Below are 24,458 nucleotides of genomic sequence, written 5' to 3'. Positions count from 1 at the left end.
AAATTGCTGATGGCTTTTATCACCCCTTTTGGCAGAGTCGGTTTGAACCGCTTGACATTCAGCATTACTTTAGCACCTGAGATTTTGCAATGCACGATGTTGTCATTTATAAAGACGTGGATGGTATAATCTGCCGTATGGATGTTTTAGTTCACAGTATGACTGCAGAGGAACACACCAGGAGGATCACAGATGTCCTGGAATGCTTGCAGGAAGGGCTAACACCAGATGATAAATGCAAGTGCCCCAATATCTTTATTCATTTCTTAGGACACATGGTCAGCAACAATGCATGATGGTGGACCCACAGAAAAATGAAGTAATCAGCATGTTCCCATCTCCATTATCTATTCCAGACCTCCAGAGATTCCTGCCATGGTGAACAGTTGGTGAAATTTCTCCCCAGTCTGGCACAGGTCAGAGTCCCTGTGACACCTCAACAAATGACCAGGCTTGGTACTGGGATGTGCACCAGAACTAAGGATTTGGGCACATCGGAGCCAAATATCCCAGCTCACTATGATCCATTCCTGTACAGTATTATGGATACCAATGTACGAATTAGGAGCTGGAATAGGCCATTCAATCCCTTAAACCTACTATAGCAGCGGATACCTTGTCCATAGGCCAAGGGGCAGTTTTAGATCAGGAACTGGGTGGATGTCGCTGGCCAGTACATTACGCCTCTAGAGGACTGTCAGAGATATGGCAGGCTGGTATCGAGAAAGAAGCTCTTGCAGTCACATGGGCTTGTGAGAAGTTCTCCGATTACATTTTTGGCCTGAAAGTCAATACTTTGGGTAGAGTACTTCCATGTGCAGCACCGAGTGGCCTAGTCTTGACAGGCATGGATACCAAGCTGGCTGGTGATGAGAGAACCAAGAGAGAAAACATCTACCTGACCATGTCCTTGCCAATTAACGTATCGCAGATGCAGCTGTTCATGACAGTAATGGTAGGAGTGACCACCAGACAGGCCTTGTGGAGATGAACTCCAGCTTTCATATTAAGAATACCCTGCCTTGTGTTGTGTGGTACCACTGACTAAATCCCGGAATGGATGCAGTAGTTTGAAACGGGTGTCCATGAGGAGCTGTGGACTATCAACAGTTGTGGAATTGCATTTAACTGCAATATGTAACTTCATGGACTGGCACAACCCTCAACAGGGGACCAACACCTGGTCCATGAAGAGTGCAGGAAAGCATGCCAGAAACAGCACCAGGTATACCTAAAAATGAGATGCCAAAGTGGTGAAGCTGTAGCATTGGACTACATTCATGTTAAACAGGATGTCTTAGAGTTAAGTGATACCACAACTAACAGATCAAAGCTCTGTGGTCCTGTCACATCCAGTTATGGTGACGAACAATGAAATAACTATTGGGAAGACAAAGCTCCTCATCAAGATCCCTTCAACAGCACCTGCTAAACGGCAGACCTTTACACCCAAGAAGAACAAAGGCAGATGTATAAAGCACAACCTGCAATTTCCTCTCTAAGTCACATCCTGACCTGACGCCATATACCAGGCTATGGACCAAGTGCTGAAAAATGGGATTAGAAGAGATAGGTGCTTGATGGCTAGTGCAGACAAAGGGCTGAAGTACCTCTTTTGTGCTGTAAAGCTTTATGACTGAGGGTTTTAATTAAACGTTGCAGACGACGAGGCCAAGGTTAAGAAATGGAAATGCTCTGATTCTTAAATTATGTTTTGTATTTTCATCTACCAGTGTTGTAATTCTACAGATCAAAGCTCTGTAATAAGACCAAAGTATTCACAACTTTTACTGGGGTACAAGTGTTAAAGTCTTCACAGACGTAAAGCATGCTATCATCATCATCATATAAAAGCATGCAAAATAATTTCATTTGTTTTTTTGAGATGATTAATTTATTCTTCTTACCCATTTTCTCAAATGTTTCACCAATTACATTGATTGCTTATAGGCATAAATTACATGGGCACCACTAGCTCTCCACTATGTCACTCAAGTGGCTAATACACATGTTGAGCTATTCAATATCCGAATCATAGTCAAGCCTGAATCTATTCTTGCCTTAGGATTACATAATCAGCTTGCAGCAGGGGTTGCTGGATTGCGAGAAGTGTGAACAGTTTGATTTGTCCTTCCTTAACCTCTGATGTAAAAGATCAGCTGTAGCATCATTCCCGCCACCACAGCTGAGATGAGGTAATCCAACACAAGACCAGGACTGGATATAGAATTTTCTTGGTAGTTGGGAGAATTGATGATATTTGGTTTACCAATGAATTCTCACTTGTATTATAGGTGAAGTTACAAGTGAATTTTGCTGAGTCAGGTTTAATGTATCCTGTACTGTTCATTGTATGTTTTGGGAAGTACTGAAACAATGATGTGCTCCAAATATGTAAATACCCCTCAATTAGTTATCTGGAGTTAGTGGAGCTGCAGTATACTTTGGGGCAATCTGGAATGCACACTTAGTTTCACATATAAGGCTCTGAACAGCATGCTATCCATCAGGTGACACACAGCAAGGTCACAATCTCCTTTCAGCATACAGCAATCAGCCAGTTTTAAACATTGACTTGCATGTCAACATCAAAGTGCAGGAGAGGTTGCACAGGATAGCATAACGTCAGCCATGTGAGTTATAATAAAAGGCAAGAGAAAGTTGGCTTTTATAGCCTGGAAAGGTGGTGATGATCTTGGAGTATATAAAGGAGAACAAAGGATAATGGACAACGGGTAACTGGTATTGAAGACATATCAGGAATTATTTTGGCAATTATCCCCACTATATCTTTACACGTGTTGCTCATGATTGGAAGTAGACAAAAGTGTAAAAATGAAGCCAACTGCTAACATGGTCTACAGACATAAAATTCTAAATGAAGCCAGGTCAATTTCCTACATTTATCATATTAAATAATGCCTATTCTGGCATTTTGTTTTGACTCTAATCTTACTGTTAAGTATTTAGATACTGTCTCAGATACGGAGCGATACAAGTGTGGAAGTAACTATTGTCACAGCCAGTAACTCATCAGATTAGTTTTGGAAATAGTAGGTGGGCCTACTGCATATGTTGAGATTCTTGCTAATGTAAACATCAAGGTTTAAAACTTGAAATCTATATGCAGCTGTCTAAAAATACAAAGATGGATGTACCAAATGTAACCTTTACCATAATTTTTTTAATTAAAGTACTGTGGATAAAAAATTAAGTTCCTGTTTTTCAAATAAATATCTTAAAAATCTAGCACAATTTACATGAATCAACCAATGTAATGACCCTCCCTAAATACAAGTCCCATTATATTGCTTTCAGAATTAGTAAGAAAAACCCAAATATGACTTAATCATTTACCCCAATGTGTCATCCATCTTAACATGGTACAACAATTTACTTGAGTTTGGCAATTGAATTACACAAGACCAAAGTATGTTTTTAAGGTATTTCCATAAAATGCACAGCTTAAGTGTACATTTAGTTAATTTAATGCCACTTACAGTATTAGGCAAACTTCTTGTAACAGTGATATGAAATGAGGAAAGTAAACCGCTATGCTTAAACATAGTCCTTCTGATGTCTCAATTTGCTCGTCACGATGACATTTTTATCTTTGTTTTAACCAAGAATACAACCTATAGAAAATGTCCACTTTATTCACCAGTGTGCAATTTACAAACATAAAAAAGTTGAATGCAGAATGAACAAAATGTTTTGCCATCTATAGTAAAATATCTGTGCCACCATGTCTCTTGATTGCATTACAGTAATTTGATACGTCCTTCCATCTTCACAAACAGCCAAAGTGCAATAATTTAGTTGACTTTTTTGGGCATTTCCAGATTCCAGGCACCAGTAAGATAACGTAACCGAATGAAGAGAAGATCTCTACCCCATCTGTAACCAACTCCAGAAGGGAACTAGTTTAGACCCTACAATATAAGACAGAATGTAAAATTAGAAGATTAATCAATTCTGTATTTGGCTTTCAAAAGTGTATTGCTCGATAACAAAACCCCCAGCCATTTAGAACATAAGACGTTAAAGCCATAAAAATGTTCTTGTTGAGTACAGTCATGATATTGCTCTCAAAAGGTTTCATTTATACCAAAATAATTGAGTTGTACTACTTTATATCTTTCTAAAATTGCAACACATGGTTCCTAAAAGTTTTGGAAAAAATTATATTGTCTACTTATATTTTATGTAACCATCTTCCTGGTCAAGATGATTAAACGTCTGAATGACTGGAATACTGGGAAAATGATACATCTCCATTTGAACACAAAACATTCCCAGGTCATGTGTGGAATAGCTCAGATGAAAGATAAACCACTAATTTTCAAAAACTTTGCTACAGCATGCTTAATATCTCATACCATGGCCTCGTGGTCAATTTAAGATCAGAAATTTGATTTTCTACTACTGAAGAAATTGAGACTTTGAAGTCACATTGCGGGACCAATGTATCGAACCAAATGTTGCTAATTTTCAGTCATCAGCTCTTTTGACTAATTATTTATTGTTACTGGTGCAGCCTTGGTCTCTGAAAAGCAAGGCTAATGGGAAAAGGTGTGCCCTATAGGTCAAAATTAAAGGTTGTGTGTTCTTGGCGATAAGTAACTAAATGTAGCCATACCGACTGAGGTTATTGTGTTGGCCCACCTTCTCATCGAAGCCCCTCGTCTGAGGTATGGTGATCCTCAGGTAAAATCAACACCAGTCAGCTCTACCCCTCAAAGGGAATAGCCTATGGTCATCAGAGACTATGGCGACTTTAGTTTACTTTATTCGAGAAATACTATTTCAGCCTTTTAAGGTTCAAAATAAATTTATGAAGATGTAAATCTATTCCATGGCATAAATGAAATAATAGAAAATCCAATCAGGAGGCAGGTGTGTTCTTGGCGATAAGTAACTAAATGTAGCCGTACCGACTGAGGTACTGTGAGCAAGTGGCAAGTGATATCTGTTCCAATATATTTCACTCACGCCAAGCCTCATTGGGCCTCAATTCTTTCTTTGCATCTTATCAATACCAGCAAATCTGTAGGGAACACCTTTGTGATGTAAAGAACTAATTTCAGAAGTCATAAACCCTCCGATCACTAAATAATATGCTACATAAAGCACAAGTCACTTAGTTTAGCATGCAGACTGAGTATTTAACTTTATAAACTGCACTTTAATTTTCAGCCACACAACTATCTTTGTGCTGGTACAGATGGCATTACAAAAACACATTTTAAACCTGGAGAAAAGGTCTCCCTGGTTAAGTGGAAAGGCATATACTAATGAATATATGCAAGTGGCTCTGATAGCAAAAGATCCATATGCTCGGCTAATGATGTTTCTGTATAACAACTTGGGTTCAGGCAAAATTCCCTCTAATCATTTTTCTGCAGCTTCTTGTTGCCCTCTAGCTCAGAGAGCAAAATTAATTTCTAACGTACCAGTAGAGGCTTTTATGAATCAATGAAACATCCTTGAATGGTAGATGGCGAAGCAAAAAAAAGCAATGTTCCTAAATAACTAACAAACAAATAGGGATCAATTTAAAAAAACAACGAAATCAAAGAGAAGGCATGAAAAAAATATTTGCAAGATTAAGGAACACCCAAAGATGTTTTACCGTATTAAAGAGCAAAAGGACAGTTAAGGAAAATGTTGGACCTCCGAGATGAAGGAGGAAACTTGTGTTAAGATGCAGAGGATATGGGAAGAGTTAAGCAATTTCTCCCCGTCCGTATTCACAAAGAAAGGGATGATACAGATATAGCAATCCAAGAGGAGCGTTGAAATATTGGATAAAATCATAAAGAGAGGGTAAGTATTTAAGGAGTTGGAATCCTTGAAAGTGGATAGGTTGACAGGGGTGGATGAATTGTTTCCTAAGGTGTTGAAGGAGGTCAGGGAGGAAATAGCAGGTGCTCCTGGATTATTTACCAATCTTCACTAGATACCTGGGAGGTGCTAGAGGACTGGAGGAACGCAAATGTGTGGTACAGTTGTTTAAAAACAATGGTAATGCCAAACAATTATAGGTCAGTTAGTCTTACTTTGCTAGTGGGAAAATTGTTAGAATCAATCCTGAGAAATCAGATAAATTGTCACTCAGAAAAGCATGGACTAGTCAGAGATAGTCAACATGCCTTTGTTGAGGGAAGGTCATGCTTTAAAATTTGATTGAATTATTTGAGGAAATGACAAGGAGGATGAGGGTAGTGCAGTGGATATCATCTACATGGATTTTATTGTGGCATTTGTCAAGGTCCTATATGGCAGATTAGTCAAAAAAATGCCCATGGGATACAGGGTAATGTGGCGAATAGGATCTAAAGTTGGCTTAGTAATAGGAAGCAACGATTAATGGTTGATGGCTGCCCTTGCAAATAGAAAGCTGTTTCAAGTGGTGTTACACAGGGCTCAGTGATGGGACCCCCTGCTGTTTGTTTTATATACTAACGACTTGGACTTGAATGTGGGGGCACGATTTGAGAAATTTATCATGACAATACTTGGTCGTGCAGCGGGTAGTGGATAGTGTAGAGGACGGCTTAAGTTCCAAAATGTATAGATGAGCTGGTGGAGTGGGCAGGAAAGTGGCAGATAGAGTTAAACTCATAAGTGTGAAGTTAAGTGAGGTAACGCATTTAGGGAGGTCAAACAGTAAAAGGGAATACACAATAAACAGGAATATAATAAAATGGGTAGATGAAGTGAGGGATCTTGGCGTGCAAGTGCACAAAGGGGACCTGTAGTACATGTAGGTAAAGTTGCAAAGAAGGTATATGGAATGCTCTCCTTCACTGACAGAGGTTTAGCATACAAAAGTAAGGATATAATGATGGAACTGTACAAGACACTGGTGAGGCCACAACTGCACGTATTGTATGTAGTTCTGGTCACCACATTACAGGATGGATGTAATTGCTCTGGAGAGAGTTCAGAGAAGATTTACTAGAATGCTGCCAGGGCTGGAGAATTGTAGTTACGAGGAGAGATTGGAAAGGTTGGGGTTGTTTTCCATGAAACAGAGAAGGGCGACATGATTAAGGTATACAAAATTGTGAGGGGTAGAGATAGAGTAGACAGGAGGAACTGCTTTTCCTTGGCAGAGTTCAAAAACCAGAGGTCATAGCTTCAAACTAAGTGGCAGAAGGATTAGAGGGGGACACGAGGGAAAATATTTTTTTGTGTTAAACACCGAGGGTGGTGAGTGCCTGGAATTCTCTGTCCGAGTTGGTGGTGGAGGCAGAGATCCTAAACTTTTAAAAAGTACCTCGATCTGCACCATGGGTCCTGGAAGCTGCAGGGTTAAGGGCTGAATGCAGGAAGATGGGATTAGAGGGCACCTGGATGTCTTTGGGTCGGCATGGACAAGTTGGGCCAAATGGCCCCTTTCAGTGTTGTGGATGGGCTGAATGGCCCACCTTCAGTGCTGTATAATTTCTATAGTTCTATGGTTCTAAAATAAAATGTCAGCCCCACCCTATCTTTAAAAAAATCAACTTTAAGATTGGTATGGTATTCTCCTGGTAGAGCAAAATAACAGTGTGAGCTGAACAATGAAACTGATGTAAACTGGTGGGTCTGTAAATAAACAGGCATGTTTTTCATCTTCTGAAAATAAAAATGTCTGCCTACAATTAAGTGGGTCCTCCTACATATTCATTTATCATGGAAGCTCATTGGCAGATGTTTGTAATACACAAACAAATGCAGAATCCTTCATGAAATTGTATTTTTTTCCCGACTGAATATGCAGGTGGGGTAGTATACAATTTCAGCACCATTATTTTCTAAAGCGAATGAAATAGAATCATTTGAACCACAAATTAAAAATAGGGCTTTCATAGTTGTTCTGTCAGAGTGCCATAGACAAAATATCGTTAAAGTGATTTATACCCAGTATTATTCCAATGAAAAAAGACCATTTTTTCCCCCCAAATCTTTCTTTGGATTTGTAAATCCTCATATCAGGAAGCATCCTGGCGAAATAAATACAAAAAATGCTGGACAGAACAAGGAGCAGGAATTCTCTACCCGTTCCTTTGTTGAAGCACCATCATCAGCACAAGGATGCAGTGGTTCAAGGAGAAGATCAAAATCACTTACTCAGGCCAATAGGAAATGGGCAATTAATGCAGTTTTCCCAGTCTTGTCACATTTAGAGATAAAACTACAAAAACCTAATAGCCGAAATATAAAATGAGACATGTGTTCAATCATTGGGTTTGTTACATGTTACTTGGGTACTGTGTACGCAAAGTTACACTGAGACATGGCGTTAAAGGCCCTGTGGGAATGATTTGAGGTACTGAACGTGAGAAAAATGTCTAGTGTAAAATCCCCAAATCATAACAGAAGGATCTTCATAACTTTGATACAAAAATAGTAGTATATCTATATAGTTCTCCCTCTCTGGTCAATACAACATACTCCACCCGAGGAAACCAAGTATTTTCTTTGACATCTCTGCCATTGCAAATTCCAAGCTCATTGCTTAAATAACTAAGTAAATGGTCTTAGATTTCACTTTCAGACCAACTGCAAATACAAAGATAATTTATTTCAGCATCAAATACCAAATTGTTAATAGTGGCTCCACTTTCTCACATTAGCCTCTGCTTTTCTGGCCATGCAAGTAACTTACCCTCTATCTCTGTCCATTGCACAGCAACTTCTGCAATTGGAATCTTTAAACACTGAGCTATGTAGAGGAGCTCCACGTCAAAAGCCCTAAAATGTAATAAAAATATATGATTGTAAAAAAATTACATTTCTGCTTAAGAATTTAAAGCAAGAAGTCCTTTTACAGTACACATAAAAAAAGAGAAAGATAATTCAAATGGGACAGAACAATATTTCCAAATCATATTTTTTCTTTTGTTTTGCTCCCTCCCTTTTATAGGTGGGAGATGGGCAAATTGTTCCCAAGACTATTCATATTAGCCATGAATAGTCCAAGGAAAGTCAATGAAAACAACCTGGCTGACTTTCTTCAGATTTTCTTTCCCTTTAAAAGCAATTGCTTCTGCACTTGATCATACTAAAATTACATTATCTCCACTCAGTGAAAGTAATTTTGCAGGATTAATAAAAAAGTGTTCCACGAGGGAACAGCGGGCTCTGCAGATCTCTACCGGATGTGATACATATGACAAATAAGATACTGACATCAATATTGATGCATGAAGCAGATTTTTATTTGCATTAAAACCCATGCACAAATGCATGTTGTTCTTTTGCAGTTTCTCTGAATTCTTTATACTTGTCTTCGTTTCAAAAATGATCTAATTCGTAAACCGTAAAATGCTCTTGAATTTCAAGTTTGACCTAATCTAATCTCTTCTTTGGAACACAATTTTTGATGCACTTCCTTGCTCAGTACCGGAATATATTTTATTTCTCCCCTTTTCTTCTTCGATTAGAGGTTTCCCATTGCTAATCAATTTTGTTTGCCAACTCTTCCTTTAATTTGATATGGACAAGATCACATTTTAACTTGCTTTGATATTTATTGGATTGGCTCAGTTGGCAGCATTCTTATCCAAATCAAGCTGCGGGTTGAGCCACTTCTGGAATGCAGATAAGGAAATACTGCATTGTTGGTGGCACTGTTCTTTGCATAGTATTTCTCAACTAACACCATCATTGCAGCCGTGGGCTGTATCAAGTAATTACAAGTTCAACAATTTAATCTGTGAATTTTCGATCATGAAGTATTTACAATGGAGGAAAAAGCTAAAATAAAAACAAAGTGCTGCAAAAACGCAGGAGCTCTGGCAGCATCGGTGGAGAGAAACAGTTAACATTTCAGATCTTACTGGTTCTTCAGTCAGTATTTTCTGTTTTTATTTCAGATTTCCAGCACCTGCAGAATTTTCTTGTATTAGTCAAAAGCTATTCAGCTCAACAGGACTTTGCTTATGCTTCAAAGAAGCCTCCTCCTATTTCTCTTCATCTAGCTGTATACCCTTCTATTTATTTCTGCCGCATGTGTTTAATCCAGCTTCCCTCGACTCCACACATGCTACTTGCCTCAACTATTCTCTATTTGCAAGTTCCATATCCTAACCACACTGGATGGTCACCCTTGAATCGACAGCTGAATTTATTAATGATCATATATTTATCGTTCCTAGTCCTGATCATGCTTACAGAAACATCTCGTGTCTGTACGTTAGACTTTTGTTTCATTTTACTTTTGAATTAGGCAAAATGGACTATTTGAAAAATCTATTAAAATTCTTGCCACCAAAGCTTACCATTTTGCAAGTTGGAATTTAGAAAGCCTCAATGACAATCTCAAAATATAGAAAAGTGTACTACAAAATGGCACAGAACAAAACACCTATGTAAGTGCAACTGAGGTCTTCCATGCTGCTCAATATCTTGCATGAAAGTGCATTTTATAAACATTGCATGGTGAGAGAATTAGATAATCAATAAATAAATACACAGACAACAAATACAATGATCAATTTGTCTCGCTTTATGGGGTCTGCACTGATGTTGCCGGTTTCTTCCCAAGTCGGAGTTCTAAAAATGGTGTATTTTATTCATTCTTGGGATGTGGGCGTCACTTAGTTAGACTGGCCCCTTCACCAAGAAAACTGTGCCCACTGTTATGACCACAGATTATGTTTATTGCTGAACAAACCAAATGCCAGAGGGGAAACCTGGTTGACTGGCCTACCTGGTATATTATTCCAAGCATGTTCAACATAGTAACACAACCTTAAAATCCAACACGGTATACAGTTTGTCCATTTTCCCCATTTAATGCCCCACCACGACAAACAGCTCCTCAAATCATTATGAATGTACCCCTGGTTTAGCACGCTAGGGGCTGGTTTAGCCCACTGGGCTAAATCGCTGGCTTTTAAAGCAGACCAAGGCAGGCCAGCAGCACGGTTCGATTCCCATAACAGGCGCCGGAATGTGGCGACTAGGGGCTTTTCACAGTAACTTCATTGAAGCCTACTCGTGACAATAAGCGACTTTCATTTCATTTCATTCAAAACCCTCCTCGGACTCCCTTAGGGCAAATTTGATTTTCTCCAGTCTGAAAAACTCTTACAAGTCTCTCAACCATGCCACGAGGCCTGCTGGTGCAGACGACCTCCAATTCAAAAGTATCCATCGGCCCCCTTGCCCTCCATCAGCTCCAGCACTTCCAACACCCCAAAGATCACCACCATAGGGTCTGGCTTCATCTCAAACCTTACAGTCCTCGATAGGTTCCTGAACACAGTCTCCCAAAAGTTTTCCAATTCCTCACACCCCCAGAACACAAGAGCATGGTTCACCAGCGCACTCCCACACCTCTTGCATCTGTCCACTACCTCCGGGAGAAACCCACTCATCCAGGCCCGAGTCACGTGGACCTTGTGCACCATCTTAAATTGTATATGACTCATCCTTCCGTAGGAAGAGATTCAGTCCACTTGGAGCATTACTTTGCACCAATTTCACCATCCTATCTCCCTCCTCAACTCTTTCTCCCACTTGATCTTTTCACCAAGGTCGTGCCCTGCTCTCCCAACCACCCATATATTCCCCAATCCTACCATCTCCCTCTTCATCCATCCATCCCCCCGGCGCAAACCTATGATTCCCAGTGGAGTAATCACCAACATGTGCCCCAGTTTAAAGTGCCTCCTCAGCTGGTTCTAAATTTTAATGGACAACTCCACCACATGGCTACTCGTGTACTTCCTTGGGGCAAACAGCAGAGGGGGCTGTCACAAGGATCCTCAGGCTCATTCCCTCATAAGACTCATAGAATTTACAGTGCAGAGGGAGGCCGTTCAGCCCATTGAATCTGCCCAGCCCTTGTAAAGAGCATTCCTATTTAAGCCCACGCTGCCATCCTATCCCCATAATCCCACCTAACCTTTTGGACACTAAAGGACAATTTATCTTGACCAATCCACCTAACCTGTACATCGTTAGACTGTGGAGAGAAACCAGAGCATCTGGAGGAAACCCACGCGGACTGGTAAACCCAGTTTTCCTATTCAGCAGTATAGATCCCCCCCATTTGGGAGTTGAACCCAGAATGGAACACTTGCCCCACCACAGCCTCATTTGCTCTTTCATCCAGAGATGCGTCACCTGCAGGAAAAATCACCTCTGCTCTCAAACTTTTCAAATGTGCAACAGGACCGCTTAACCGACTCAGTTAGCCCATGGACATTTCATGTCACAATCCTCTCCGGAGGCTTCCGCTTCCCTGTCCCCCCTAGAGTCTGCCATCGCCATCCTTGGGCTCTGCCCACCCCCATCCTCACTCTGAATTGGGCCCATCCAAGATGGCAACCTGTCCCATCCATGCCCAAACTCATCCTGTGTATCGGCCGTGTTGCATAACCCCCACCTCCCTCTCCCACACAGGCTAACCACCGAAGCACCTGTCCCTCCCCCTCACTTCACTTCCGTTCACTATCATTTCTTGCTAGCGTGGAGATTCCGACCTAAATGTCCTAACCCAAACATTCACCTTCACCAACCCCTCTACCCATCCCCCACCCCCACTCGTTTCTCTCCAGCCCCTCCCCCGTGGCCCATACCCAACCCAAGAAACGTCACCCCAAGATGGCTCCATACAAAATATTCTTGAACCGCCCCGACTCACTACAACTACTCATGCACTGTACAGACCATAACAAACAGCACGCAATACAATTAAACACTATACTCCCAGCATACTCCAAAAAAAGCAATTTAACTTCAATAATATGATACAAAGTGGGGTGCAACCACCCGCATAACAACCTTTCCCAATCAGAAACAAAAATACATAAAATTTAACAGAAACAATCCTATTACAGCCAAACCCACCCTCACTCCCAAGCTTAAGTTCCTGAATAAAGTCATTCGCCTCCGCCGGTGTTCCAAAGCAATATTCCCCACCCTCGAAAGTGACTCAAAGTTTGGCCAGGTACAATACCCCAAACCAAATCTGTCGCCTGGAAAACACTGTCTTGGCCTTGATAACCCCGCTTGTCACTTGGCCAGCTCCGCACTAATGTTCTGATAAATCCGGATTCGGCTTCATAGAACCCATTCGGCCTAGAGTCTTCACTGATCCTCTAAAAGAGCACCCTACCTAGGCCCACACTCTCACCCTATCCCCGTAACCCAACCTAACTTTTTTTTGAGACACTTGGGAGGCAATTTTAGCATGGTCAATCCACCTAACCTGCTCATCTTTGGACTGTGGAAGGAAACCAGAGCACATGGAGGAAACCCACGTAGACCAGGCAGAACGTGCAAAGGACGTGTTTCCTTCCCAATCCCGCTACGCTATGGCCCACCTCAAGTTCCTTTCCTTGTCATGGAACTTGTGCATATATGCACAACTACCTTGTCCACCTCTTGGATTGCCACCCCTGCAGCTCCAGGCGCTTTTTCACCCGTTCCAAAGTCCTGTGAAGAGGTGACACTGTCAATTGCCTTCGGCCAGTCACTCACGTTTCTTTACTCTGCTGTTGAAATTTGTCCTTAATGAAGCTGGTCAAGTGCTCCATTAGCAGCTTTCCTGTCAACGACATCACTTCCACCTCCGCCATTTTTTCAATTGATGCTGCGCCATGAGAATCCTCCAACTCTTTAGTCAGAGCTCACAGTCTTCTGTCGAGTTTGATACCCCTTAGGCATGCCCGACCAGGGGAGAACTGATCCCCCTCCACACACCTTTTCCACCAAAATTCCCCCAAATTTTGGGTAAAAGGGACCAAAACCAACACATAATGGGAATCTTTTCCTTTGCATTCTAAAAACAAGAAAATGTACTGATCTCAGCAACAAGAAGTTCCAGTAACACTTTTGGGATTTTATAGATTAAAAGCAAATGATTTATTAACAAGGAAAGGAAACTTAAGCACAGTTTTACAAAACATTCCCCCAAAAACTCCCTGGTTGATCAGACCCACATCTAAACACCATCCAGGCAACACTCCCTTATACATGCCGATCTATAAAAATCCAGTATTATCCAAGCCAAAACAGTCACTATAGTCACATGACCTTTCAATCTTGCTTCCATTCTGCTGTAGAAATCAAAGATTCTTCAGAATAAGACTGCTTTTTGCAGCACATCACATTCCTGGCTTGACTGGATGGTGGATTCAAACTTCACCTTCTTCCAGCCCGGGGTTGTTACCAGGAGATCTTCTTCACACAGCAAACAAAATCAGCTCAACATCTCTCCTTACAAGTCATTTCTCCCTTTATCTTTGATTCTATTGTTCTCAACAGTTCTTTGAATTCAGCTTTCCTAAAATATTAACATTTTCATGGCTTTCCTATTGCCCCCACTATTGGATTCAAATAAAACTTAATAACCTTTCCTTGTGTACTTATGAAACCGTTGCAAACTGTAAAAGTCATTTACTTGTCGTTGAAATTTAACGGCTGAAAAGACAAGTCCCAAGTGGTGATGGAGGGGGAGGGGGCAGCATGGAAACGGATGGAGAGGGCGTCCTGTGGAGATACAAGCCTGGGGGCCCTGGTAACGGCGCCGTGGCCGCTCCCTCCCACGAGGTATACCACGAGCCCGGTGGTGGCGGCTACCCTCAAGATTTGGGGGCAGTGGAGGCGACATAGGGGAGAAGTGGGGGGCTCGATGGAGGCTCCGTTAAGGGGGAACCATCGGTTCGTCCCGGGGAACATTGATGGGGGATTTCAGGGTTGGCACAGAGCGGGCATCAGACAGCTGAGGGACCTGTTTATTGCTGGGAGGTTTGCGAGCCTGGGGGAGTTGGAGGAGAAATTTGGGCTCCCCCCGGGGAACATGTTCAGGTATCTGCAGGTAAAGGCGTTTGCTAGACGGCAGGTGGAGGGATTCCCTTCGCTTCCCGCGAGGGGGGTGAGTGACAGGGTGCTTTCGGGGATCTGGGTCGGAGAGGGGAAGATATCTGATATCTACAAGGTTATGCAGGAGGTGGAGGAGGCGTCAGTAGAGGAGCTGAAAGCTAAGTGGGAGGGGGAACTGGGGGAACAGATCGAATACGGGACATGGGCTGATGCCCTAGAGAGGGTTAATTCTTCATGTGCGCGGCTTAGCCTCATCCAATTCAAGGTGCTGCATAGGGCCCACATGTCCGGGTCTAAGATGAGTAGGTTCTTTGGGGGTGAAGACAGGTGTGTCAGGTGTTCGGGGAGTCCAGCGAACCATGCCCATATGTTCTGGGCATGCCCGGCACTGGAGGAGTTCTGGAAGGGGGTGGCGAGGACGGTGTCGAGGGTGGTGGGATCAGGGTCAAGCCAGGATGGGATTCGCGATTTTTGGGGTTGGGGTGGAGCCGGGAGCGCAGGAGGCGAAAGAGGCCGGTGTGCTGGCCTTTGCATCCCTAGTAGCCCGACGAAGGATCTTGCTACAATGGAAGGATGCAAGGCCCCCAAGCGTGGAGACCTGGATCAACAACATGGCGGGTTTTATCAAGCTCGAGATGGTCAAATTCGCCCTGAGAGGATCGGTACAAGGGTTCTTTAGGCGGTGGCAACCTTTCCTCGACTTTCTGGCTCAATGATAGGGTACTGGGACAGCAGCAGCAGCAGCCACCCGGGGGGGGGGGGGGGGGGGGGGGGGGGGACGATGACTATGTTTGTTTATTTAATTTAAATTTATTTTTAAGTTCTTTTGTTGTTCATTGGGGTTGGGGGGGGGGGGGATGTGATACATGCGTTGATACGGTCTGGGGGGTGTTACAGTTATTATGGGGTTATTTTGTTGCATTTCATTGTTTGTTGTTATATTTTCTGTAAAAAATTCCAATAAAAATTATTTTAAAAAAAGAGAAAAGACAAGTCCTTTGTTATTTCCTAATGCACATTTCTAAACTTTATCTATTTACTTACAAAAACACGACTGTAGCTTCGATACAAATGCATGCACTTAGCATCTTCATATCTTTGATCCCTCAACTCTTCTAGCCATTAACCTTTTCCCAGTTTAATAAAATCATTTGCACAAGCACCGCACACAATATTTTCCAAAAATATTTTTTCTTCTCACACCACAGGGTTGTACAAAAAGGGTTAGCTGATAATGGACAATGGGAGGAAAGCGGTCATCTGGAACCCGAGTGAACAGAGTAACCAATAGGGGTATCTCCATCGCCACTGAGATTTAGGAATTGGGAAATTCAGATCGAATATTAACTAAATCTGGTGAAATTAAAGTCAAATTAGGCACAAAATGAGAAACAAAGGGAAAGATTAGATTAGATTCTGAGACAAAAAGGAAATGTGGGAATTAATGTTTTATATTTTTACAATTTTCCTGTAATCTCAAAACATGAAGAAAACATTCAGTGTCAGAGTGGTTGATTGTCAATCCTTACCACTCGTGTCGTTAAAAGGATGCATATGTTTGTAATGAGTTTGCTTTTTTCTGCTGCGTTTTATGTGAAATAGAACAAGTTAAACAGGAAGATTAAGTACTAGCTGTCTTTTTTGCAATGCTCATGGTGAAGTTCAACTCCGAAAGCAATTTTTGAGAGTTCTGCATTTAATCTCCCATCTGTTTCTCACCTAAAATTGCTGCATCATTTGCCCAGAAAATAGGTGAGTGTGATTCACTTTTAGTCATTGTCACAGCAAATGCTGACCCAACACTGCTTACTAAAATCACCAGTTGGGATTTTACACTTCAGAAAAAACATAATTCATATATTCAGCCAAACTCTAAAAGGAATAATATTTTCCAATTTAGAACTATCTGTTGATATTTAAAACTAACTGCAGTTCAGAGACTGGAGAAGTACTATTCACAGCATTACACGCCTCCACTTCTCAGTCCCATTATTGTAAAGAATATTTAATCTCCCGATACTCCCAGGAAGTCAGCATTGTTGGCAGAGTCAGAATTGATTGGCTATCCTTTGAGAAGATGGATGGTACGGAACCACTGCCTTGAATCCAACTGAATGGCTTACTTGGCCGTTTCAAAGTTGCAGTGGGGCTGGAGCGATATATGTGAGTCACACAAAGGAAGGGTGGCAGATTTCCTCCCCTAAAGGGGATGAGTGAACCAGAAGGGTTTTGCAACGATCAACAGTGGTTTCATGGTAACCATTAGATTTTAATAGAATTCAAATTTTACCATCTGCCATGGCGAGATTTGAACCCGGGTCCCTGCATCTTGCTCTGGGCTTCTGGTTTATTAGTCTGATGACAATACCATTGCTTTAATTGAATTTGAATTCCTCAGTTGCAAAACTCCAAAAGGAATAGTCCCCCCAGTGCGATTTGAACGAGTGTCTCTCGGTTATTAGTCAAGGCCTCTGGACTGCTGGCCCAATAATATGAGCATTATTCTTCCATACACACAATGCACTGTTAAACAGACACCAGTTGACAACAGATGAATCATATCCACCAAGCAACAGATGGAGTAACAAATAATTACGGGTACTGTATTTTGGTTTTCATGTACTGCTTAATACGGATACCAGTGCCAATCTGCAGAATCATCCAAATGTGAGAGAAACTACTTGTCACTTGCCCATGTTGCAGTCATTCTCATCAATGTTGTACATGAAAATGACATGTACCTTACACTGCAGAAATTCAAACATCCCTTAGTTTCATGGCAGTGAGGCTTTAGTATATAATTTAAAAGGAATGTGACAACATGTCATGGACAGAATTGCCCAAAATTAAAAGGAGACTCATCTCTGAAAAGCTGCTGGATAAAGTTTTCAAACGTTACATTTATACATGCATTTTTCTGATAGCCAATGTGGTGACATCAAGACAATAACTTTGAACTGGTGGTTCTTTCCTGTTTCAAAATTATTGGCCTTCAAACAAAGATGAAGTATTCCTGGTTTCCAATCCTGCCCCATACAGCTAACTGAGAACTAATTAATTTAGCATTTCTCATTCATTCTTTATTTTGGTGATGTGAAAGATTTAGAATTCAAGAACATAAAAACCTTTAGCAACCCAAACTGATGAGGATTTAGGATAGCAGCGGGTGCAGGTCAAGTGACAGATCGCCACATGCTCTGGCACATCCTAAGTGAGCAATGTTACCATTCCCACAGGTGCAAACTAGTACTGCTATCAGTTGATGGGCACACATTAATGGTGGGAGAAATCTTGCATGTGCTGGCGGATGTAGTACCAACTGAACATATATGCACTCCTGGTGGCTGGCTGATTGGCATCGGGACTTGTGCCGGTGCCCATCTCTTGCCACGAGATGGTGGTAGGAGGCCTTCTTGAACTGCTGGTAGATATTAGACACAACTGGCTTTCTAGGCCACTTCAGAGGACAGTCAACCATACAGTTGCAGGACTAGCATCACAAATAAGCAGTTACGGATGACAAGGTTGCTTCCCTCAAGGACATTGGATTACAACAATGTGACAGCTTCATAGTCACTTCCACACATCAGCTTTGTTATTTTCAGATTTTTAGTACTGAACACATTCTCAAACTCTCATGGTAAGATTTGAACTTGCCTTTCCTAGATTATTCTTTGAAACACCTAGATCACTAGTACAGCAACATAATCATATTACTTGGATATCACACGTTCAGAATGCAGTCTTGTTATTTTCAAACCACACTACGTATAACAAGATCTCAGGGTCCATACTGTTGCACACATAATTGTGACATGGTTATGCAAAGACCCCCAACCTAACGTAATTTAAAACAATGTTTGGGATTTCATCAATGAACCTCATCAAGTTTCAAATGATTATACTGTTGAACCATAGAAGCAAGTTGGAATACTCAAAGGTTTCATTTAAACACAGCGGAAATACAACTTTGGCGTACATAACTTATTTTGAAAAGACTACTCTTACTATTTGATTTATCGCACTAATTAAATGTTAATTAGTTTGCATTATACAGGCATCTTTCAAAAAACAAAATGCTGGGGTGAGCACAGTCTCAGCTCAATACCATTTTTTCTAAGATTGATTTTTTTTTAAAAAGCTGAACATTATATTTATAAGTCAATTATGAAAATTATAGAATTATTTTCAAGTAATAAAAACAGATGCAAGATGGGCCTCATTTCTGACAAATCTGTTCCTCAGCAAGACTGACATGCTGTGTTTATTAAGGTTTACAGAACACATATGGGAATAATTTTGATTAAAAAATAAATATAATGAACACAAAATAATAGATAATATTAAAAGTGTACTTTAAAACAAAACTGTTTCCATTTCTATCATCCAGTTGTTAATTTTTGTGGTGATAAAGTCCCACCTACACTAGTCATCCATCCTCTGGTACTTTGCTCAAGTGATCCTTCTTTGCACGTGGGCCTAGACAATTAAAGCCAGTAAACTATTCAATATATTACAGCTCAGCCTGATCCTGCCCTCACTCAATCTACACTTGCATATATTTTATTTACCACAACAACCAAGATGACGACATGTGGGCGATTCTTTTCTCCTTCTATTGCCCAAGAACACACAGGGTAATGATTTTAAAAAGCAACCGAATAACAACGAAAATTGCATAATTAAGACAACTGAAAGGGCAAAGTTCAGCAGGCAGGTTTAATTTAGTTCTGATGGTTTATGAGTCATTTTAGCATAATTACTGTAATGAAATACCTGCATTCACTTTCTGCATCTTTAATGCCTTTGCTTCACCGATAGTCATATTGAATGCTTTTTGAAAGTACTGTACAACTATCTACAGTCTTGTCATGTTGTAGAATAGTCCAATACTTTGCTTACTAATTCCTGAGTGAACCTTCCTTTCTTTAATGTGGTGTAGTCTTGGTGTTCTCCACTGAATTTGTGCCTGCAATAAATATAACCTACTTAGCAATAGGCGAGTTTATCATCTGGTGTGGATTAATCATACACCTGAAGTACAGTTAAAGATGACATTGGAATGTACATCATGTAATTCTTTATGCGATATTATGACACTTAGGCAGCTGCCATACATACCGGAAACTAGACAAATGAATACCAACTCATCCATCACCAGCACAGCTAATCTGCTCTCAAATACCAGTTCATCTGCTATGGTGGGCAAACAATTGATCCTGTTTATAAAATAAATGCACAGAATTTACCACAGTTGAGACAGCTTAGTTTCTAGCCAATTTACTGCATTCCTATACTTATTAAAATGCTTGAAACATAAAACACAAATACCAAGTTCTTGATATTAACTTTCAACAAAATTCCACAATATTTTAATACATTAGCACATAATGCTTCCCCTTGAAGTCATACACTCTCAAAGGTTATCTCCGTCCAGTATCAACTATAGCAGCCATGCTTGTATACCAGTGCTCTATCCTTTATCAATACACAACAGTAAAAAGCAGTCAAAATTAAAAGCCTGTAATAATCTGTTGATGAACTGGTGAAGAAAATAGGAACAAGATCCATAAAAGACGACCACTGTCATCTGATAACTTTCTCCTCATTTACCGCCCCCCCCACCATGCACCATGTGATTACACCACAACAGAGTAAGAAAAGGGACACGTCAACTATGACCATTTAGCAGAAGAAATAGCATTGCAAAAAATATTAACTTTGAAAGCAAGTCAGAGTGATCAGTACAGATATCAAGATAATTAACCTGACTTTCTTTCAGATAGAGGACTCTTTCCAGTAGTGACCATTGGAAAGATGTAGCTCAAACAGAGGACCATTTTGGTGAAGATATAATCAGGACAAGAGACAATGGCACAACTCACCTGGCAATATTGTTTTGTAATGGGATTACCCAAGGATTAATTGTCACTTGAGATGTCTACCATTCTCAAGAATGACTGCTCATTGAAACCCCTATATTCAAGAGATGGCATAAAGAATTTAGTCACCATACTCAGTTTCAAAAGAATTAGGTTCTGAGATTGTTCCAATTAAAAACTTCATAGGTAGTCTAAGAATGGCCTAGTCTATGTATTAAATACAACTTTCTTGCTTCACTAAAGCAGTATAAATTCAACACAATTGATAGTCTCAGCATTACAGACTCTTTTAGCTACTGGATGCCAATAGTGAAAAATTATTCCAACGGTTCAGAAGGTTGAAGCCGGGCCCATTAGACTTTGATATTTTCTAGTGGCCCAATTGAGAAGTCTTGGACACCATGGAACACTTGGTATCTGTGGTATTTTTACTGTGGATTCTAGACTTAAATGCTCCATTTCAGAATCATTTTCTCTGCTTAAACAGAGGTAATTCAATATAAAGATAGGCTCTGCTTCTTTGTATATCCAAAAGTCTTTTCTCACCTGTATATTTTCCATGTTGAGAGATTTATTTGGAAGTGGCTTGAGACACCAACATTGTTGGCATTTTTATTCAGTTAAATTTATGAAGTGTTGTGGAAAGCACCCAAAATGTTCCAATACAGTAAATGAAATTAAAGTAAATTGTGTTCGAGTGTGGCAGCAATCATTAAATCACATTATATTCTGTATATTATTTTGCTTTGTATATAAAAAGATGACATTTTATTTTTCTATGTAGTGGACTCATGATTAATAAAGCCATTTTTGCACTAAAAAAAAATCCAGTAATTAAATCAACTGGGATAAAACAGTACTGCAGTTTTTTGAAATGTTAATTTGAAGCAAACCCATAATTCAACAAATCAGTAGTCGACATGTAAAAATGTAATTTTAACTTTGTATCTTGGTATAATTCACTACTTTGCTGGACAATCTAAATAGAACATACCAGCGGTCTACATGCAAAGTTGAGAAGGTCCGTTGAGCTGCCTCTCGAGTCAAAAGCTTGAAGCCACACTGTGTATCCTTTATTCCTCTTACACACAGAAACCACACCAAAAAGTGGAAACCATACATAAGCAGAGTGCGAAAATAGGAACGCTTTAAAAGAAAAGAAAATTACAATTACAATTGTTGCTGACATCAAAACTATCAAAAGCTCTGAATTTCCTTAGAAAACATTATGCTGGAGCTCCCAGAGACTCACCATGCCAATGGAAGCGCATCAGAAAGAAACTTCCAACTACAGATCTGATCACAAAATTGACTCAAAGCCATATCCTGCATTTGAATCACCTATATAAAGGGGAATTGCACCATGCCATTTACAGCATTCCCTAGGCAACTGTCCCACAGACAGCATGATGCCTCAAAAGCACTTTTAAGCCTGGGAATTTATCCAGACATCAGGACCGTAATCTATTTTGATATTCCCACAATTCCCATTTACTGACACATTTCCCCTAGCTGTCAAGAATGGCACAACAATTAGGCTCTTTCAATTATGCCAGGATGGAAGAGATGCCCAGTCCTCCCACTGGAACTTTATAACGTTCATCGATAATTTGAATCAGGTTTTTGTTTTGCGCCATCAATTTGAACCTACAAATACTTCCAATTAAATAACTTTGAATTAAAGTACCAGATTGTACAATTTTTGACGGTATCAAGAGTTTGTGAAGTACAACAATACTTTGTTAACACAGTTTGAGTTCCATAAATGAACTATACTACACATCTGAAATCTTGGAACTCAATTTTATCCTTAATATTCACTTATAAGCAGTGGTAGCACTGCGGCCGCACGCGCCGAGGTCCCAGGTTCAATCGGCCCTGGGTCACTGTGTTGAGTTTGTACATTCACCCAGTGTTTGCGCGAGTTTCGCCTCTACAACCCAAAAGCTGTGCACGTTAGGTGGATTGGCCATGCTAAATTGCCCCTTAATTGGAAAAAATGAATTGGGTACTCAATTTTTTAAAAAACCATTCACTTATAAGATTGTTGTAAAGCATTTTTTCCACATCCAACGAGAGCACAAATCCATCTGCTGACAGCTATTTGGCTGCACTTACTTTGGCTATTGTTTCCTTTTCCAAATGAGCTCTAGATCCACATGCGATTGCCATGTTGTCCTGAAAGAGAGCGCAAAATAAATTTAATTAGCCAGTTTCCCAGAACAGGATTAAAGTCAAGCAAGTAATGCAGTCATCAAGCCATATTAGTGTCAAAGTCGATTCATAATCAGCATCATGAGGCTCCCAGGACCACTGCAATACAACAGAAAATTAAATTATCTAAAATAGGAGATGATATAGATTTCTTATTAAATAATTATAGGAATCAATTATAATAACAATTTCCTAAAAAAAAAAAAATTCTGGAATGCTTCATGAAAGTTACGTGTCATCCTTGTGCAGGGACCATGCTAATCGTCTCTGTATCGTTCCAATTTTAGTATATGTGCTGCCGAAGGGAGCACAACAGTTTCCTAAAAATTAAAAGAGACCAAATATTTCATGGAGATGCTGGCCACGGAATGTATTTCAACTGCATGAAGCTTTCTCTCAAAAGTATTTATAGATTATTATTTTGTTCATCATACTTTAGAATATTCATCATACTTTAGAATATTCATCACAACTTTAAAAGCATTTTTCATGGGGGGCTTATATAAGAAGTAACAGTTCAGAACTCTGGACGGTGGACATGAAAAGGTGTTTGAAGACAATAGTGGGAGGCATGGTGGCCAGCACTGCTTCCTCAGCGCCAGGGACCCGGATACAATTCTAGCCTTGGGTCACGTCTGTGTGGGGTTTTCACATTCTCCCCAGGTCTGCGTGGGTTTCTTCCGGGTGCTCCGGGAGTTTCCTCCCACAGTCCAAAGATGTGCAGGTTAGGTGCTTTGGCTATGCTAAATTGCCCTAGTGTTCAAAAAAGGTGTGTAGGTTAGGTAATGAGGTTATTGGGATAGGGCGGGGAAGTGAATTTGGGTGGAGTACTCTTTGAGGGCTGGTGTAGACTTGATGGGCAGAATGGCCTCCTTCTGCACTGTCGGGATGTGCATGTTAAAGAATGCGATATTGTGCTTCATCAAAACCAGCAGTAGTAAGGTCAGCATGAGGTCTCTATTGTGGCAATAGGTAGGTCAGCAGGATGCTATGATTAGTGGTGGAGTCAGCATTCGCAGCATTTAAGATACCAATTTAAAACTGTTACTTTGTATTTTAATGCCACCTAAATGCACAACTTATAAACCACATCCAAATAATTTCTGAAATTTTTCTTTTTAATTACGATAACGTGATTTGCTGTCGGTGACATTTTCTATTTCCACAAGTCAGACATTTAAACACTGGAGAGGATACTCACTGGTTCTGGCTGGAGATCTCTCAAGGCAGCTTCGACTTTTTCAATATCAGCAAACCTGGTAGCTCCATCAGCATCAGCCATTAAAACATATCTTCCTCGGCAACACAACACACCCTGAACAGAAATGAAATGTGTTGTTAATGTGCTACATTATATCTACATGTATTTGACAAAATTACATGCTTCAGAGAAGGTTAGGATGTCACACAGAACATTTGAAGGTGGGGTCAGCTTTGTTACATTTGGCTCCATTATCATATTTTTTAATTGTTGCAATGTTTTTTCTAAAATGCCACAAATCTGTTTTTGTTTAAACACCTCCACTGTAATACCTA

The 24,458-nt window shown here is 40.5% G+C and overlaps 1 protein-coding gene and 1 non-coding gene across 3 annotated transcripts in view; both read right to left on the bottom strand.

Annotated features, from left to right (window-relative positions):
* Positions 1–3,164: 3,164 nt before the first annotated feature.
* Positions 3,165–24,458, bottom strand: part of alg5 (ALG5 dolichyl-phosphate beta-glucosyltransferase) — a 45,981-nt gene continuing 24,687 nt past the window's right edge. The window contains exons 6-11 of one of the 2 annotated variants that reach the window (XR_005463161.1): positions 24,124–24,237; positions 22,827–22,886; positions 21,703–21,854; positions 19,948–20,045; positions 8,657–8,742; positions 3,165–3,932 (exon numbers count right to left, since the gene is read on the bottom strand). Coding sequence is in view for 1 of the 2 variants with exons in the window: in XM_038818056.1 (XP_038673984.1) it covers positions 3,889–3,932; positions 8,657–8,742; positions 21,703–21,854; positions 22,827–22,886; positions 24,124–24,237 (456 nt within the window). In the remaining variant the exon portion in view is untranslated. The remainder of the gene's footprint in view (positions 3,933–8,656; positions 8,743–19,947; positions 20,046–21,702; positions 21,855–22,826; positions 22,887–24,123; positions 24,238–24,458) is intronic. The other variant, XM_038818056.1, reaches the window with a different exon arrangement.
* Positions 23,126–23,233, bottom strand: LOC119977926. Its single transcript, XR_005463324.1, has one exon. It is a non-coding gene; the product is annotated as a U6 spliceosomal RNA (small nuclear RNA).

This window comes from Scyliorhinus canicula, chromosome 14 (genome assembly GCF_902713615.1).
Source record: "Scyliorhinus canicula chromosome 14, sScyCan1.1, whole genome shotgun sequence".
NCBI classification, from domain to species: Eukaryota; Metazoa; Chordata; class Chondrichthyes; order Carcharhiniformes; family Scyliorhinidae; genus Scyliorhinus; species Scyliorhinus canicula.
The sequence above is the reverse complement of the archived record's forward strand: the minus strand, read 5'-3'. Positions and strand labels throughout refer to the sequence as shown.